The sequence below is a fragment of the Barbus barbus genome, assembly GCF_936440315.1.
Source record: "Barbus barbus genome assembly, chromosome: 2".
NCBI classification, from domain to species: domain Eukaryota; kingdom Metazoa; phylum Chordata; class Actinopteri; order Cypriniformes; family Cyprinidae; genus Barbus; species Barbus barbus.
In genome coordinates this window covers 14,620,665-14,640,353 of record NC_136730.1, presented here as the reverse complement: position 1 = coordinate 14,640,353, position 19,689 = coordinate 14,620,665, and the positions used below count along the sequence as shown (strand labels likewise).

At 36.6% G+C, this 19,689-nt stretch overlaps 1 protein-coding gene across 4 annotated transcripts; it reads left to right on the top strand.

The window, feature by feature from the left end:
• LOC306843925 (cap-specific mRNA (nucleoside-2'-O-)-methyltransferase 2-like) lies at positions 1 to 18,941 on the top strand. Of its 4 annotated transcripts, XM_079375662.1 has the most exons (12): positions 1 to 57; positions 5,031 to 5,149; positions 11,863 to 11,933; positions 12,238 to 12,327; positions 14,661 to 14,741; positions 15,449 to 15,505; positions 15,585 to 15,662; positions 15,737 to 15,792; positions 15,870 to 15,909; positions 17,340 to 17,393; positions 17,670 to 17,741; positions 18,407 to 18,941. In XM_079375662.1, the coding sequence occupies exons 2-12, from the start codon at positions 5,098 to 5,100 to the stop codon at positions 18,521 to 18,523; spliced, it is 768 nt and encodes a 255-aa protein (XP_079231788.1). In that variant the 5' UTR covers positions 1 to 57; positions 5,031 to 5,097; the 3' UTR covers positions 18,524 to 18,941. The 4 variants fall into 4 exon arrangements, with proteins under 4 accessions (XP_079231788.1, XP_079231785.1, XP_079231786.1 ...); XM_079375661.1 differs by lacking the exons at positions 1 to 57; positions 5,031 to 5,149 and adding an exon at positions 9,726 to 9,908; XM_079375659.1 differs by lacking the exons at positions 5,031 to 5,149; positions 11,863 to 11,933; positions 12,238 to 12,327; ... (6 more) ...; positions 17,670 to 17,741; positions 18,407 to 18,941 and adding an exon at positions 1,452 to 4,429.
• The last annotated feature ends 748 nt before the right edge of the window (positions 18,942 to 19,689 follow it).

Genomic DNA, 19,689 nt, shown 5'->3' with positions numbered 1-19,689 from the left:
GCCTAGCTTGTTAACACTGAGGCGCGCGCGAGGAAGCGAGAAACCGTACTGAGTTTGGTAAGCACAGGCAGATCTCATTCTGTTAGTACCTTGACAACGATAAGCTTTAATTCAAAGTAGGAAAATAATACTATTCAGTTGGTTTTTAGTGATCCAGTTCAATTTATCAGGCTGTAATCGACACATCGTATTTTCCTTCAACTCTTCCCCAAACTAGCCATAACACTCCCATAGCAGTGATAGTGTTCATCTGTCAACTCTGTCGGATATTCGCTTGAGGCGGTGAAAATACAGCGGTTAATACAATAGCATAATAAGAATCATGACTCCAAGTCAATAATTTTTGAACGAAGCTTTTATTTATATTGCTATGATATGTAGCCACGTTAGCTTGTTTGCTAGCTAGTAGCCAGAGAGAGATGCAATCCACGACAAGAACAAGCGTACTCCTCAGAAATATGTGAACATACTGAGAGTTGTCGCATTTGTTTTGTGTAATGGGTTTGGTGGTCTGTAAAAACACTGAGCAAATCATAAGTTTCTCTGAACGCAGGGAACTGCATCACTGGAAGTAAATGGGTAACAGTTGTCAACTTCCTTGAGTAATTGAATGTCATGAACAACGGTGTGAGTCAGTCTATGCTCCGTTACACTACATTTGAGTATAATAATGCATCGGTTTACTTCAATTGAAGCCATAGCCTCAGTTTGTGCCAGTCCCACAGTGAATATGTTGGCTATATTGGATATATATTCTTCCTTAAACCGCCTTTTGCAAATTATTTGGAGTTTTTGTGCATGTAACGTTATATAAAACATTATCATGAAACATTATTCTAGATATATTGTGGTATATAACAACATAATTATTCAGTGCATCCCAAGTAATTCAGACAGACCATATGAGAGAGATAATGTGCTGTTTGACTCTTTGCCTGTGGGTTTTACGTTGACACATGCACTTTATACATAAATAATGTGTGCATGCATGCAGAATAGCCTTTATGAGATTTACTGAGCCTCACTGTCATGTTAAAGCAAATATGGCTTAGGATTGTTAATAAGAACTCACTAGAAACATTTAAATGCTTACTAGTCTTAAAATTAAAGGGATAGTTAACCCAAAAATTACCCCAAATCTGTCATCATTGACTCGCAGTGATGTCATTCCAACCCTGTATGACTGACATTCTGTGATACACAGAAAAATATATTTTGCATAATGTTTTTTCCCCCATACAATGGTAGTCAATGGTAAACAAAACTGTTACCATTAATCTTTCATGTTCCACAGATGAACAAGTCATACAGGTTTGGAACCACATAAGAGTGAGTAAATGATAAAATAATTTTCACTTTTGAGTGAACTATCACTTTAAACTCTTCATATTCGGCCATGTTATAATTGCTTATGAAAATCTTGATTGACTGTCCTTGTTTTTTTTTTACAGTTTTTGAATGATTGATGTTGCCAAACATAGTTTTGAAAGATGAACCGGGGCCGGGGAGTGAGAAAAAGAACGGCACCAGAAAGATCAGGTGCCTTTGAAACGTGCAACAAGGAAATACATGTGGAGATTCACCAGCTCTTCAACAAGGTCAGAAGTTATGTCCTCCCAGCTGGAGGAGAATGGACGTTACCCGACCCAAGTGTGGTGCTCTGTGATCCTCATGAGAGTTATCCACGTTTGCAGGCTCTGAAACAATCACTAAATGAAGTGAAGAATCAACTCAGCGATAAAGACCTCTCAGTATGGCACCAGCATACTTGTTTCACCAACCGAGCAGGTAGTGTTACAGCCCACCTTCGCTCCACAACCAACGCAGAGCTGTGCACCCAAGCTTGGGCCAAGTTCTATGAGATCCTAGGAACTTTTAAACTTCTGCCTGACAATGCTTTGAAGAGTGGCGAGTTGAACTCCATACACCTGTGTGAAGCCCCTGGTGCCTTCATATCAGCTCTAAATCACTTCCTCAAGACGAGTGGCCTGCATTGCGACTGGAGCTGGATTGCGAACACTCTAAACCCATACTATGAAGCCAACGGACGTGGTTGCACTATTACAGATGACAGACTCATTGCACACACTCTGCCTTGGTGGTTCTTTGGATCCGACAACACTGGTGACATAATGCTTCAGAAGCATCTGCTGGAACTGCAAAGATTTGTGAGCAACATGCGCAGTGTTGATTTGGTTACAGCAGATGGAAGCTTTGACTGTCAGGGGGACCCAGGGGAACAGGAGAGATTAGTTGCCCCGCTTCAATATTGCGAAGCCGTTTGTGCACTTCTGCTGTTAGAAACCGGAGGCTCATTTGTCCTGAAGATGTTCACACTATTTGAACACTCATCTGTCTGTCTGCTGTATCTTCTTGCGTGCTGCTTCCGTTCCGTGAACGTCTTCAAGCCAGGTACCAGCAAGTCTGGAAATTCAGAACTGTATATAGTGTGCTTGGACTATCAGGCCAAAGAACAAATTCGACCATTGCTCTCAAAGTTAATCCGTAATTACGGACCTGACTTGGCATCCACAGCAGCGCTCTTTCCCCGTCGCTGCATTCCAGACTCGTTTCTAAGTCAGCATGAAGAGATATGCAATTTTTTCCACGCATTGCAAGTTAGCACAATCCAGGAGAACCTTAAGCTTTTTGTAGGCATGAGCGTAGAGCAGCACAGGCGATTGGAGCAGCTCAGGGAATATGCTGCAGAGTTTTATACGAAACGTTTCAATCTTCACTACCTCCCTCGGAAAAGCTGGGTTTGCCGTGGTGGTGTGGCCAGATGGGTAAAAGTCTGTGAAAGGAAGCAAATGGGCTCTTTCAATCAGCGCAAGGAGATGGAACTTCAGGGATGGAAGCAGCGCCTTGCCCAAGGAAATTATGGGGCGTTCATAGAGAAGCATTGTGCAGGGACAGAAGGGTGTGAGAATGTACTTAGTGGCCCATTGGATGAGTATGATTTGGGAACCTGGTTTGCCCTTGAGGGAGCTGCCCTGCCGAAAGTCTGCAGTTCCACCTTCTGTGACCAAGAAATGCTAGACTTCCTGAATGAAGCTCTGGAAGAGAACCTGAGGGTCAAAGCGGCGAATCATTCTGACAGAGCTTTGCCAGTATGCAGCTCCTGCAGCATTGACTCCCCTGTAGGCATCTTATCTGAGATTTGCAGCCATCCTGATGTGACATCTTGTTTTGTGCTGGGAAGCCAGTCTTGGTGTGACAGCACACTTGTAGGCGTTAAACTGCAGCCAGAGTTTTTGCAAGGACCATCCTGTTGTGAGGTGCAGGATTCCACGTTGCACGACGGACAACCAGACTATCAATTTGAGCTTCTGAACACTGTGCTTTTAGCTCTGCAGAAACAGCATCAGGGATCAACCCTGGTGATTCCCTTAAGTTCTGTCTTAACACGCTTCACCTCCGGCCTGGTTTTCACACTCCACCTGTGCTTCCGTTGCATCACATTCCGCTGCTCGTCTGGTTGGCCTTCTGCTGCTCTTGTGTGTGTAGGTTTCTCTCCGCCATCAGCACTACCCCAGCTGCTGGACGTTCTCCGGGACGTTCTGGAGAAGATGAAAAAAGTTAAGCTTGAGCTGGGGAGGCAGATTTTGCAGTTTGTACCTTTAGAAGAACTTCTCAGAGGGGAATTACCTCGCTTCCTGTCTTCCTTCAATGCTGCTGTTGTTCGACAGCAGCTACACATGCTGATGCAGGTTGAATAGAGCACATACTGTATGCCTATATTCTCTAGAAGAAATTTTCAGTTAGACTACATTTGAGTATAATAATGCCTCGGTTTATTTCAATTGAAGCCATAGCCTCAGTTTGTGCCAGTCCCACAGTGAATATGTTGGATATATTGGAACACAGAATTATTTTGTTTTATATATTTATACTGGGGAGAATAACTTTCTTTAATCTTGAATGTGCTGCATATGACTCTATATTTTTTAGGTATATTTATGTAACAGTATCAGCAGTTCAAAATGTTTATTTTAATATTCATGTTTCATAACACTTGAAATTATACGTCTTGCCTTGATCAATTTGTCTGTCCTGGCTCGTTTATTAAAACCTTTTCTTTAATGCATATATGGAGTGTTTTCATGAAAATATCTAGTTGCTGTTACCATAAATAGCAACTAACAGAAACTGTTATCAGAGTTTTAGGTATAATGGGACTATATGCACGTAATATATGGTGGAGTACATCATATATACATTTGGCAACTGTGCGTGATTGTATTAATTATGACTTTGTTAAAAAAAAAACATAAGACCAGTTTTTAATCTTTTGTTATTGTATAGCATTGTTTTCCATCTCCAAAAAAAGTGTTTAGGAATTAATTGAGTTACATTAGCTGAAATCTGTAATGCAACTCTGTGTTCTTCTTTTGTTTTCTCAACAATTATAGTTTGTTGCATGTTTCTGAAAAAAAAAAAAATTTAGTGAACAAAATGTTTTGTAAAGAAAACATTTGAAAAATACAAGTATTTATAGCAAATATAAAAATGCATGGCAAAACATAAAAACTGATTCTATAAAACTGGTTAGTTTGCAGTGGGGCTAATGAAAATGTTGGCAGGTACAGTAAAAAATTATTACTGGACCAAATGGCTTACAAGTAAAAGACAAAATGTCAATTTTATTTTAGAATTTGGGACCTTTAGCTAGAGATTTTTCAAATTGATTGATTAATTGAAGTTGGTACAAGTACATAAAAATGCATTTAAAAATAATCACAATGGTGGTTATACATAGTAGGCAAGTGGTAAAAATCATTTACCTGTGGTGTCAAAAAAATGTATACCCTTTACTAGGTTGCCAGTGTAGATTGGTCTTCTCTTGTAAAACATCAAAAATAACTTTTAATCTGGCCAACAAAGTTTTCTTTGGTATGCATTTGCTCCTTTTCCTTAATAAATAATGTCACTATTTCAGTGTTCACTCTAAGCAAAAAAGGTTTTTGACAAATAATAGTCTGAGCCAAGGGCTATGAGTTATCTGAGTTATACATTTTTTATGTTGGCAGATATGATTCCAACTGAGTGATCCAACAAAAGACAGAGAACAACCTATGGCCATTTTTCAGACCCGAAATGTGTTTATGGAAATGTCATCACATAGTGTACTTGAAGAGGCACCATCCAGGTAAATGTTTCTGCACATATCTGACAAATGCTTCAGTTGAAGTGCTCTTATCACACCCACACTGGGAATATGTTGTCTTGTCATTTGTTGGATGTGAAGAACTCTGTTCTTATCAACTGTGATTATTTTTGTGTGGATGGATTTCTGCACAGCAAGAGTGAGAATTCTATACTCGCATCTGCATCTGATCTGCGGATTTCCACTAATCTCCCAACGCTATTCACATCCAACAGTATACACATTCAGCTGTTTCACTCAGTTTACACCTAAACCAGTAAACCGATACACACACAAAACAAACAGTGAAAGACAGCATGTAGCAATGAAATCTTGAAAAGTCTTAGAATACTTAACATTAATTTTGTCACTACAATTTATGATAAACATTATTTCTCAACTAAAGACTGTTCTACACCTTTCTGTCCGTGGAATGATTCTGTTTGGTAAATTGTAGAATTCTAGTCAAATATTTTTTTTGCATAATGATTGCAAAACTGTATAATTATAATTTCCCAAAAGAATCGTAAGCCGAAGTTGATCGTAGCTCCAGTGGTTTCAATGGATCTACGATGTAATTAAGCTTACAATGGTTTTGGGAAACACAGCCCAGGATGGGAGACTGAAGCTCTAAGCACCCTCGTTAACATGTATGGGCTGCATTAGCATTTTGATGTAGTAAGACTTGATGAATACCAAATATATACTGAAGTAAATTTTGCACAATACACAGAATTGCAACAGCCACCTGCTGTGCAGGCCTTTAGTGGTTTATAAACTATCAATATGGACAGATTCAAAGCTGGAGTACAGGATTTCCATGGATGCTCCTCCCTCAGCCTCATTACAGCATCTCTGTCGAGGACTGTCGGCTTAACTGTTTCTATGAAGGCATATTTTTCCTAAAAGAACTCCGTAATAGAGGAATATACTGCCTAAAGTGAAATGGCACACATTTACAGATGTATAAATATTACATCACTAATAGCTGCACAGCATTTGAGATGATTCACAATAATATCTCTCACTGAAATCTTGACATATGCCACACATTTAGTATTTAATCCACTGCTGTTAAGGCCTGTTTCTAATGTTACTCTCTTTTAATCTCAGGCGAAACCTCCATAACTCTGTGGTCTCAGCACTGAGTTAGCTAGAATGCATGCCAAGACACTGATTCATTAAATAAAGTGCTTTATTTTGTGGAGTGTTTCAATAAGTCATCCAACATTTCTTATGTTTGCAGAGCTGCTTTTCTTGAAAGGTAAAATCAAAGTCAGTCATGTTCATCTTTTTCATTATACCTGTTCAGTACATATCTTTTCACACACATATTCCAGACAATATAAATATATATGCACCCTCTCTACCACTATGTCTGTAAAAGTGTGTGCGCGCATGCTCCTGTTCCTGAGAAAAACTGGCTAGCTGTAATTTGGAAAATTCCACCATTGCTTAGTGTGTGTGTGAGGACGCATCCATTACTATTAGGACTTCAGCCTGAGTACTCTGAGTGACAGTTTTTGTTTAGTCAGCACACATAAGTCTTGCAGAAGATTGACTAATTTGAACCTTTTTCAGCTTTGTTGTTTAAACTCAGAGAAATAAATCTGTGGCTTAAGAACTCTTTAAAGGGATAGTTCACCCAAAAATGAAAATTCTGTAATCGTTTACTAACTCTCAAGTTGTTCCAAATCTATATGAGTTTCTTTCTTTTGTTGAACACCAAAGAAGATATTTTGAAGAATCTTGGTAACCAAACATTTGCTGGTGGCCATGGACTTCCATAGTATGGAGAAAAAAGACAAAAAAACATAGTGAATGGGTGCCGTCAGAATGCGAGTGTCAAACAGTTGATAAAAGTATCAAATTTATTCACAAGTAATCCGCATGCCTCAAATCTACCCATTAATGTTTTATGAAGTGAAAACAAATATTTCTTATAAATACATCAAGACTTTTTAACTTTAAAAGTCTTCTGTCCAAAATAGTCCATGATCCATAAAAACACTTATTCCTTTGAAAAACTCCATCCTTTGTTGTCCTTTCACTTATTTGTTTGGAACCGTTTTGGACTGTTTTCACTTGTAAACAGTTCTTGGTCTGTGCATATTTCTCTCCTGATTCAGAAGACAGCTTTTTCACTGGAGAAAGCAAGTTATGGATAGAAGACTTGTATTTTATCCAGAAACAATGGCTTGAAGATAAAAGTGTCAATGCTGAATAATGATGATGCTGGTCAGCATGTTTGTTGAAAATAATCTTCCATTAACAAAAGTAGGTCATCCTGCATTCTTTGAAGCACCAGTATATATAAGATGGTTTTCTAAAAAGCATCAGTCTGTAGAAGCCTCTTTGGAACCTTTAATTTTAATAGTGTATAGTTGAAGTGATATGACTTGATACACCCATGCATGCATGAGTGCACAGTATGAGTGTGGTTTCCTTGTGCGTGTCTTAGTTTGCTGTGTGTGACCATTTTGATGGTCACTAATGCAGTAGGAGGTGCTTTAATGTTGGTGACATCATGCTCATCACAGATCACATGAATATGGCAGACGTGGTACAGCTTAATCTTGACTTGGGAGAGGATCAACCACTATTATGTGTTCTGCATGTGTTCTAGCCAAAATACTGTATAGCCTAAAAACTTTATTATCCTTTACATCAGATGAACCACATTCTACATATGTGAGTACATTTGGCAGATGGAATCATACGTCTGATTCTAGGGAGATTCTCTTTGCTGAGCTCTAACACTGGACACATGCCAATCTATTGCATCAGATCATGTTTTGTGGTGGCAGAAGGACAGCCATTGCTATCGCTTAGTTGGATTATAGGAAATAGTACTCTAGATATTGAAATCTGCTTGTGTATTTATTTATTGGCTAATGTAGGAACTGCATCTGGTCATCATTTGCATGCAGATTTGATCTATTATTATTATTATAGTTATTATAATTATTTTAGGTTTTAATTTTGATTTACTGATTGAACATTGGGTAATATGGTGTTTTGAGAATGTTGAACTGTGAATATCAGTCAGTATGGGGTCAATAAAGATTTATTTTCTTTTTTTAAAGAAATTAATACTTTTATCAAGCAAGCTTTACAGTTGCATTAAAAACTCACATTCTTACAAAAGATTTCTATTTCAAAAACATGCAATTTTGAAATTTTCTCAAAAATCCTTAAAACATGTATAACAGTTTCCACAAAAAATATTAAGCTGCCCAATTGTTTTCAACACTGGTTAAAAAAGTGTTTCTTGGGCACCAAATCAGCAAATTAGAATAATTTCTGAAGGAAACTGTGAGATTGAAAACTGTACGAGTAATGGCTGTTGAAATTTCAGGTGTGCCATAACAGGAATAAATGATGATTAAAATGTATTAAAATAGAAAACTATTTTAAATTTTAAACTGTTTTACTGTATTTTTAATCAAATAAATACAGATCTTCTGAACACGTTAACATGATCTTTTTCTTTTACATAATCTGTGCCAACCTGCTTGCTTCTTTTTAATCTCTTAAATGCTTCTTCTCTCATTCGCCCTCTCTGGCATTAAGTGCATAAGTGCAGTTCCAAGGGGCTCGCCAGCATATAAAATAATATCATACAGGATTACAACAGGCTTCTCAAAGGTAATCATGAAGAAGTGCTGCATAGAAACCATTCACCAACTCAACCAGGATCTGTAGTCCTTGAGTCCAAACTGCTGAGACAAGTAAGTGTGTGAGATTGATTGGTAACTGACAGAAATTACATTTAGTTTATGCATTATCTCTTACTGAGATTGCTGTTTATTGTTTATGGTGTATTCCTGTCCATTTTGCCTTTGCAGTTTCTCCTATCATCTTGTGATCCCAGTGTTTTCCCAAACTAATTCTGTTTCTGATTCATGTTCTCTTTTTTCCTATAAATAGACTGATGTATTCATTGGTTAAGATGTTGAAAAAGGGGGGATGGTGGACAGAAAATGAAAATCCCGCAGCCCCTATAGATTCATAAAGCTCACTAACATTATTATAATGCTCCTGAACCAGTTTATGTGACATATTCAGGAGCTTAAGTTATGGACATAAAGGAGCTTATCTATCTATCTATCTATCTATCTATCTATCTATCTATCTATCTATCTATCTATCTATCTATCTATCTATCTATCTATATCTGCTTTGGGCAAGCATAATACTGATCAATGTATTTTAAGTACTTTTAAAGAGTACAGAGACAAATGTGGATATTAGCATTTACATAAACTGGCTGATTACAAAAATTATAACAAAAGCCTTCCATATCTTTTTCTAAACGACTCCAGTCATTGTAGGTCACCGTCAATATGCTTTAAACTTTGATACTATTTTCTCCTCGTAGAAGCGTACGAGCTCATAGGATTTGTGAACATTTGAATTAATTTCCATAATCCTGGTGTGATGCTCCTAGAGTGCGGATGTGAATGAACTCGCCTGCTGAAGCTGCTTTTATATGATGCCGCCTATTGGTGAGTGTATGAACTGCAGACCTCAGCAGTTACGGAGGGGGTTAAAAACTGCCGTCTCTGTCAGGTTACTTGCAGTGACTCGCGCAAGGGTAGAGGGGTGCTTCAAAGACAGGACATTTGTTTTGTTTGAAAAAAAAGAGGGGAGAGAAAAACGATAGATATGGCGAATAAAGCACAAGAGCCCCTTCCTTTTCACCTGGCGGAACTCACTGCTTCCCAGTTTCTCGACATCTGGAATAAATTCGATGCTGACGGTGAGTGCATCGTCCCGGGACGAAAAGCGTTCTTAGTTCAGTCCTACATCGGAGACTTTTGCTTATCCAAAGTGATTTTTGTATTACATTTGATTTATGTCTACAACGAATTAAACTTTAATTTACATTAAATATATTCTGTATATTTTATGATAAAATACGAAAGCAAAGTTTAATTTAAAAAAATTATAACCTAATTTACGATGTAAAATATGTTTATAGAAGAGTCACTCTGTGTTCCAACACTTCATATAGTGATAGAGAAGTAGCCTACTGTTTCTGCTGTAGCCTATTCTTGTCAAAAATTTAACTTTTTTAAAGAGATGCATGAAATATTATTATTATAAGCCTATTATTTTACTTGTTTAATTTCTGATCTGTTTTGAGGGATAAAAGCATTTACGACATGATATTTCTTTGCAGTACCGCACATAGGCTACGTGTACGTGTATGTTTATATTTATATATATGTATATATTTTTATATATTATATTCTACGTGTAGCCTATGTTTATATATATATATATATATATATATATATATATTTTTTTTTTTTTTATGTCGGTTTCCTCTAAGTTCATTGAGTTACACGTTTAAAAATGAAAAAGTGAACACAAGTAGTTTACATGAGCAGCTTGGATGTTGCCACGTTCGCTTTTTATAATCTTGTTTTTCATAAAGTCTCTTTTTGAATAATGGAATCGTTGGTAGTTTGGGATTGTTTTGAAAGGTGAGAATTCTTATTTGCAGAATTCCGTGTCATATTTTGCTTGCAGAAAATGTAAGGCTTCTGCTCTTTTTGAGCTATTTGTTTGTTTTGCGGGATCTGGCAACAGTGATCTAGCGGGACGCTAACGCAAGTGGAATCCTCAGGCAATGTGCAATGCAGTTTTACGCACAAGCGTATTCTTGAATTATTCAAGGAAATTGAAAAAGCGCCAGTGGGATGATTGCCTGCTATCGCCCTGTTAACTTCTTTCAGCGTTAGGCACGCGTTTTCTCAGCTCAGTAAATTTTGCCTCACAGGCATTGTTGGCATTATTTATTTCGCCCTGGAATGGGATCTTTCCTTGCAATTGATTTATGTACAGCGTTTGAGAGACTATGAAGATGAAAAGTTATGGGAGGGGTTTGAGAGTCGGTCTTGCTAGAAAAAAATGTCGTAAACCAGCCTAAAATGGTTTGCTGTTCTCCGTTGGTTTAAGCTGGTCTTAAATAGATTTAACTGGCCTCCCGATCTGGTCTTCCTTTGGTCAAGCTGGTCTTCCAGCTTTCAGATCGATTAACTGGTCTCCCAACCTGACCTCCTGAATGCTAAGTGGCCAGCTAAGACCAGCAAACCATCTGGTTTAGGCTAGTTTGGAAATTACATATTGCCTAGTTGGGAATGTCATATGTCTATCAAAAGTTGCTACAGTCAACCAAAGCTAGTTTTCTGGACTTGGCTGGTTTAAGATGGGCTGACCAGCTAAAGAAAGTGTCCAGAACTCTCTAAAACCAGCAAACAGGTCAGCCTGGCAAGGATGGGAGACCCACCAAGACAACCAAACGATCTTAGGTTAGTTTTTAGCCTAAGATTGAAAACACTGAAACATCGGTCTTAGTTATTTTTAACAACCATTATCGATATTAATAAAGGTTCATATCAACTAAATAATTAAAAAAGAGCTGTGTATAAGATGCAATATTTTCCCTCTATAAGCCAGGCATTGTTTCTGAGGAATATATGGATAAAAAAAAATCCTTTTGTAGCTCATTGATTTGTCTATAATGTGCATTTTGTCCTTCAGCAGTTTAAATCAACAAGACAAGAACTAGAGCCTCATTTCATTAATATAGGGAGACCGATTGTCAAGTTGCATCAGAGAATGTGAGTTGAGCCACATCTGTGTGTCTTGGATGTTCATTTAAACTCATAATTTAATAAATTAATTAAGTTCTTATTTTTTTCTAGGAAATGGCTGCATTGAAGGGAAGGAACTGGAACATTTCTTTCGTGAGCTCGAGCTAGCTAGGAAAAGTGCGGTGAGTCATATACAGTATTGTGTATGTTCATTAATTAAGTTAAAAACATCAGCTGCAGTTGTACTTGATAAGTGGTGATCTGAATGAAATAAGAACTACAGAACGAGATGTCTAGTCTAATCTAGTTTAATGCGCATGCCATCAAAGCAGATACCATCTGGCTGATATTTTCTAATGTCAATGCAGTTTCTGCTTTTAAATATTTTTATACATAAAGTGACACTTCTGTTGAACTAGCTATTTGAAAACAAATTGTTTTTAATTGTGCTGTTTTTCAAGTCAGACATGTTTGGTTGGTTTTCAGGATCCTTCAAATGCTTCATTCAAAGACAGGATGAAAGAGTTTATGCAAAAATTTGATGAGAACGGTGATGGGAAGATTGAGATGTCAGAGGTAAATCTCACCCATTTTCACTGCTGGACTACAGCCACAGCAATGGTTTGAAGCTCTGGAGAGAGAACATTCTGCAGAACCACTCTTTGAGATTCATGGTACACCAGGAAGAAATAGAAAGAGGACAATGAGGGCAGATTAGGGTTTGAAGGAGAGGGCAGAAGGTGGCATCTATCGAGGAGATGATGGAATGATGAAGGGCGGGGGGTGGTGAGAGGAATGAGTAGAGGGAAAGATGGATGAAGAGGGAGGGAGAGGATGTGGGGACGTCCATCATGATGACGGCACGAATGAATGGATACAATGATTTATGCTGGAAGAAATCCTCACTAATCCAGTCATAGAGGCCACATGAACATATGAACTCCTTCCTTCCTCCAATTAATGTCGGCCTGCTTTGGTTATGAAGCTATTACCTTTTTTTTGGCTGGTATGTTGTTTTTGAATGCTGTTAGTGGTGGTACATTTCTTTCCCTTGACCTGCTTTATAAGTCCCATATGGCTTAGTAGAGGTAAAATGGTTATGAAAAGATGAAAGGAGCCTTTCCATGGAGCAGATTAAAGCTTACTTAGTTGGAGATCATGCAGTTAATGCAGAAGGGAGGTGGTTATATACAAATCATCTGGATCGCACAAATCTCACTGTATTAGAAATTGTCAGTGACTATGAAGAAAATCCTCCTGGTTGTGGTATATAGAATAACTCACCAAAGTTTGGATGTTCACTGTTTTTCAGTCACACTTCAGACAATTTTCCCGTTTTCAGTCTAGTACAAAATCTCAAACATGATGCTTTATCTTGAAATCTGGCAGGATGTCAGCAGCTCATTCAGACCACTTTTTCAAGGCTTGTATGAGTCAATGATCTGTTCTTCTGTGTGCAGCATGTGAAGCTAAGCTGGAACTGCAGATTAGCCATGTTGGGATTGTCAAATCTGTCCTCTTCTGCTTTCCATCTTTTTAGGGTTTTCTGCTCGACTTTGTCAGAAAGATATAACTTATCTTTACAAGTAGCTTTTTCATTCTTACTGGTATGAACAACAATCATTTGACTTTAGTGTCTGTTAACAGAGGAACAGATATCAACAGAATAGAGATGTTCGCTTTTTACAGGAAGCAAATTTATTGTACTGAATAGCATTAAATACACAAACAAAATAAATCAAAGATAGTAGTAGAGAAGTACAAAAGATTTCTGTTTTCACTTTATTTCACTACTATTCACTACAAACACTGTTTTTGAGCATTAAATCAGCATATTAGAATGATTTCTGAAGGATCATGTGACACTGAAGACTGGAGTAACGGCTGCTGAAAATTCAGCTTTGCCATCACATGAATAAATTACATTTTAAAATATATTAAAATAGAAAACAGCTATTTTAATCTGTAATACTATTTATATTACAGTTTTTAATGTATTTTTGATGCAGCCTTGGTAAGCATAAGATACTTTTTCCCAAAACATTAAAAAATCAGACTGTACTTAAGAATCTGTAGGGTAATGTCAACTATGGATGCATTTATGCATTCTGTTGAACCTGAATGGCTCTTTTTATGATCTATAAATGCTTCAGATATAGAATAAGCGTTGCATGATCATGAAACTATATTTGTCCTATATGTTGTAATACAATACACATCTTTAAATCGAACAAAACATCAGATCGATTGTAAGGCTTAAAAAGTACTTTTTGCTACATAGACAGAAGGTGATCCTCCAGGCCCAGGTTTGTGTGTCAGAGCACTCAGAGGTGGAACTTGACATAGACAGATGGTTTCAGAGCTTTTCCGACTTTTCGGTTTGGTACGGTTTAGTGTCCCTTCAGCAGTTCAGCAATGATGAGCTCCTCTGTTGAGGCCAGAAAAGATAACCAAGAGCATGAAATGGTCTCTCATCCCTGTCCAGCCCTTGCAGACACTCTCTTCTTTAGCCAGGCAGATAGGCTTTATACACAGGCATCAACTCAGACAGCAGCACTTGGTCGATTGTGTAGCAAAAAGGGATGCTTTGGATAAGAGCTTTGTGCTCCACTGTGCGGCTGTCCATGGTGCTGAAATCCCTTTCAGTGGAATTACAGAATGAGTCTAAATGTAGTGGTTACGAAAATAAAACATATTTAGTTTTCAGTATATATAATGTTTATATTATTCATATATTTTATTCACTTTATATTACATAATATATCTATATAAAATGTAACATTTAATTTTTTATTATGATAGATAAATGTTTAATTTAATGAGACGTACCACATTATTTATTTTATTTTTAATAGTATTTTTACAACATTGATGATGACAATAATTCTTTCTGTCTTTATCTTTTTCAGCTGGCCCAGATCCTGCCCACAGAGGAGAATTTTCTATTATGCTTCAGACAGTTTGTGGGATCCAGTGCAGAGTTTATGGCAGTATGTAATAGTGATTGTTTTTTTTGCCGTATCTTATTTTAATTTATATCAACTGTCAACTCTCTGTGCATATCAGAAATTTGACTGATATGATTAATAACAATTATTAATGACGTATTGTAAAAATGAAATATTTTTTAGTAGCTGAGGTGCCTTTGTGTGCATCTGAGTGAACGAAAAACAGAGAGAAAGCTAGAAAACGCTATTTGCAGTAGGTTATCCATTATGAATGGCCTGCAATACATAAAGGAACACAACGTGTATAAGTGTGAGTAACTGGGTTAATGGAGGTTCATTTGTACAACATGGTGATTTTGTAAATAATACAAAACATGTTCATTCTTTTGAGTTGTAGGAGATTAGAGACTGTTCAGAAGTGTGGACATGATGAAGGCATTTTGCTAGCATTACAGAGGAAAAGACACACACACACACACACACACACACACACACACACATGCTATACAATAATACACACAATAACACAAATCCTAGTAAATCATGGCAGGTTTTCCTTCACTTTAGATCAACTCACCAGTAATTCCAAATTCTATGGTTTAATCAAGATGACATAATCACATACATATCAGAACAATTTTGATTGAAACCCTGTCTGTTTCACCTTTGCAGGGCACAGGATCTGTATATATATATATACACGTCTGGGAATTGTGGAGGTGTCTTAATGCTATTGTTTCCTTTTTCAGGCATGGAGAAAATACGATACTGACCGTAGCGGATACATTGAAGCCAATGAACTGAAGGTATAACTCGATAGGTCACACATAACTTCCTATAGCTCTTATAGATCCACTACTAAATAAAATAATTTATTTTCCCCAGGGCTTTCTCTCAGATCTGCTGAAGAAAGCAAACAGACATTATGATGACAAGAAACTGAATGAATATACACAGACCATAGTGAGTAGACACACACAATTCACACACAAACACACACACACAGCCACTCTTTAATTTGTGCTTTTTTTCTGCAGCTTAAAATGTTTGACCTGAATGGTGATGGGAAACTGGGATTGTCTGAGATGGCTAGGTGAGAAGGCCTCTGTGCGAGTTGAAGTGAATGCATATTAATACAATATTTTATATAATGTTATTTTGCATCTTCAGACTGCTTCCTGTGCAGGAGAATTTTTTGCTCAAGTTTCAGGTAAGATCAAGCAGTGTTCATAATATTAGATTCAATTCAGCTTTCTTGAATTTATTCAGTTTAGTTCAATAACTGTGAAAAATTAATTCATTATGAAACAATTTCAATTCAACATTCATTACTCATGTCTTTATTCAGCTTGAGTCAGTTCAATGTGGATTCAATTCTGTTCAATAGTCGATGCTGCAAAATTCCTGAATTATGAACAAACTGAAATCAGCTATAAAGCAGAAACCAATAGTCATTCACTTCAATTCAGTTTAAGTTTTGAAAACTGTGATTTACTGGAAGCTTGCAATTGTTTGCAGTTACAGTAGAATCGCAGTAGCTGAAGAAAAACAGATTCGAGTTGCAATATGGCAAGAGTTTCTTTGTTTAGAGCAGCAGATCAGATGCATGTTTTGTGCTAAAATCATGTAGAAAACATAGATGAATGTGTATTTGGGTACATAGGTTTATTTGTGAGTGTGTTTGTCCTGTATGTGTATTTATAGGTATTGTCTGTGTATGAACTTGATGGCAGATTGGTAACTGATTTCTGCCACAGAGCATGGGTTGATAGGGATTACTTCAATCCTACTATAGTTACGATAATCTCCATAGATTATTCTTGAACCTGGAGATGTACTGATCTGACCCAGTCTCCCCACATTCACTGGGTGCTCTCTCTCTCCCACTCTCTTTATTTTTCTCTGTCTCTCTCTTTTTTTCCCTCATCAAAACAACAGAAAATAGGTTAAGACTGGAAAATTTTTCTGTTTAGTCTCATAGCATGATCAGGGTCAAAATACGGTGACCAAGATGTCCTTTGCTATTTCAGTCATAATAATTTGAAGAAAAAGATTCAGAAAAGTTCAGAATTTTTTTTTATATATTCATAAAAGGGTATTATTCTATAGCCAGACATTTTACTAAAATATGTTTTGCTATATTTAAGTATGCAATTATAAAAATATTATCTAAATATTAAATTATAATAATAAAATGCTCACTAAAATTGTAAAACGATATAATACACAGAATAAAAAGCAATGCTTTTGAGATACAATTTGAATATTATTACTGTCATTACTGGAATTCTGTATTACACAAAGGCATTTTCTAAATTACTTTTATGTGCAATATTTGGCATGAATGTATCACATTTTTATATTATATCGGCATGTTTACAAATGGTATGCATGTTTTTATTTATTGATTTATTCTTACAGTAGCAATTATGCTATATGTTGTTGCATTGTTCCGTTGTAATCCAAAGGATTAGAAGGATTATTTTCCAGCTATGAATATTTAAACGCTCAAAATCAAATCTGAAGTCAAATTAATATGAGACTATAACCCTCAATAGACACTGTATTTTGCACACACACACGCACATACACACACATGCCTTGAGCATAAACTAATGTCTCTTTCTTTTTCATCATCAGAATATCAAAATATCTGCTGAAGAATTTGAAGCAATCTTCACCTATTATGATAAGGTCAGATAATGGGTATATTTTTTAAGTTTGTGTCTCTCGTGTGCATTTGTTTTGTGTTGTGGGTTAGTTATCCACACATGACCATATACACAAAAAAACAACACTTTAGCACTGCTATATGATACACAACCACAAATTCACTTTTTCTTGTCAGTTTTTAAAGATTGATTTTTCCAAAGTGTTATGTCAGATGTTAAATACACTCTTAGAAAATGTCATTTTAATATGTTTATGATTTAGGATGTATGTAAAACTGCTTTTTTTCTTCTTCAACAGGATGGAAATGGTTACATTGATGAACATGAACTGGATGCATTGCTGAGAGACCTCTACCAAAAACATAAAATGGTAACTTGATGTTAGTTTAGCATTCTGTTAAGTCTTTTAATTGAAATTGTGGCAGAAAAGCTGCATCTGAAGCTGCATATTTTTACTGGAAAAGTGCATTTACACACAATTTAATGCTGCACAGTTGAAAAAAAAAAATGTCACAGAAGCTACAATTGCATGAAAGTGTTTTAAATATAAAATTATGATGAATATAGATACTTAAAAATTATATTTGGAGTTGGATTTTTTTTTTAATAAATACTGTTAAATAAATGCTGTTCTTTTCATCAACTTTCTATACATCAAAAAGTTTCCTCAAAACTATTAAGCAGCAAATTTATTCAACATTGATAAAATTATAAATGTTTCTTGAGCACCAAATCAGCATTTTAGAAACATTTGTAAAAGATCATGTGACACTGAAGACTGGAAGAATGGCTGCTAAAAATTCAGCATAAGAGACGTCTTATGTTGTCTCTAAAACAAATTCCTCATATGTGTAAACATACTTGGCCAATAAAGCTCATTCTGATTCTGATTCTAATCTTTCAAAAACTTTAATATTGAATTATACATTTAAAATGATATACTTTATATACATAATCCTGCACTAATTCTGCATTTCGGCAACAAATATGGGTAGTCTGAATACTTACAACACTTCTATGTGTGTCCTTCTTTAGGTTGTTGACCCTCAAAACCTGTCTAGCTCAAAGAAGAGCATCATGGCGTTGTCTGACGGAGGAAAGCTGTTCCGCACAGAGCTGGAGATTGTGTTATGCAAGGATCCGTCCGTGTGAACTCCGAGTTCTTCACTCTCACTTCCTTCACCCACCCCAATCTAGCCAAAGCAGGTGCATGTGGTGGCTCTGTTCCACCTCTTATCCTGTCAAAGTTAATCAGCATCCACAACGTACCCCTCTCTCCGTGGCATGCTTTTCCCAAAGATATGGCTTCTCGATGTGTGCATCTCTTGCTTGTCTTTTTTATGTCAAAACATGACATTGTGGTATAATAATGGATATATGGTCTTATTCTCCTGCTTGTACCAAATATTCCATTTGGTTTGTTACTTTATGTATGCAACTTGCTCTCTCTCTCTTTCCAATCTCTCCCATATCTCCTTTTTTGTTCCTAGCAAGACTGTAGACTGTTCTGTCTTGCCAACACTGCTAAAAGAATTATTGAAATAAAGATCAGATAATACATTTACCTTCTAAACCATACTGTTTTTCTGCTTTAAAGGATCTATCTAGCTTTTTCTTTAAATAAAGGACCATTTCCATATTTTCAGGTTACATTTAGCAAGATACCATTAATGCCCCTAATTTAATTATGGCTGTAACTGTTTTGGACGCAGATAATGGTAATAACAGGCACCTATTATCTTTCGGATGTGCCATCTTCTCAGCCGCACTGTGATCTCATTTTCCATTTAGATAAATCCAAACATGGCTAACTTATCTTTGCGGGCCTGCAAGTAAAGGCGCGCATCTTCAAGCCAAAGCGAGCGCCGCAGCACAATGAAGTGTTTAGAGCTTATCTTTTTCATTTTCATGGTACGAATGTTCTTTGTGCTTCATTAATCTCTGATACAGGATAGAGCAGGAAAAGGATTGTGGTGATGCAGACAGTTTTCTTGGCTTCAGTTGCTCAGTTTCACCCTGAATATCTTCCACAAAATTTGTATGCTTGTCCTGTTGAGATCACATGCATTTTATTACATTTTTTGAGAGGAGAGGGCCAACCATGGAAACCTTCCTGCAGTTTATGAACCCAGCAAATAGGGAAATTTGGCTAATGTTCTGGCAAGGTTATTCCACGAACATTAATTCAACCTTCGCTCAGAATGATCTGATCTTTAGTAATGTTTTCAAAACGGTAGCAAACAAAAACATTATTATACATTTTTCATGGAATGTTTTGCTTTTTTCGTAAAAGTTTTAGTTGGATATTCATCTCAAAT

Excerpts from the sequence above, each read along its gene's own strand:
- LOC306843925 (XM_079375659.1), top strand. The coding sequence starts at position 1,491 with ATGAACCGGGGCCGGGGAGTGAGAAAAAGAACGGCACCAGAAAGATCA.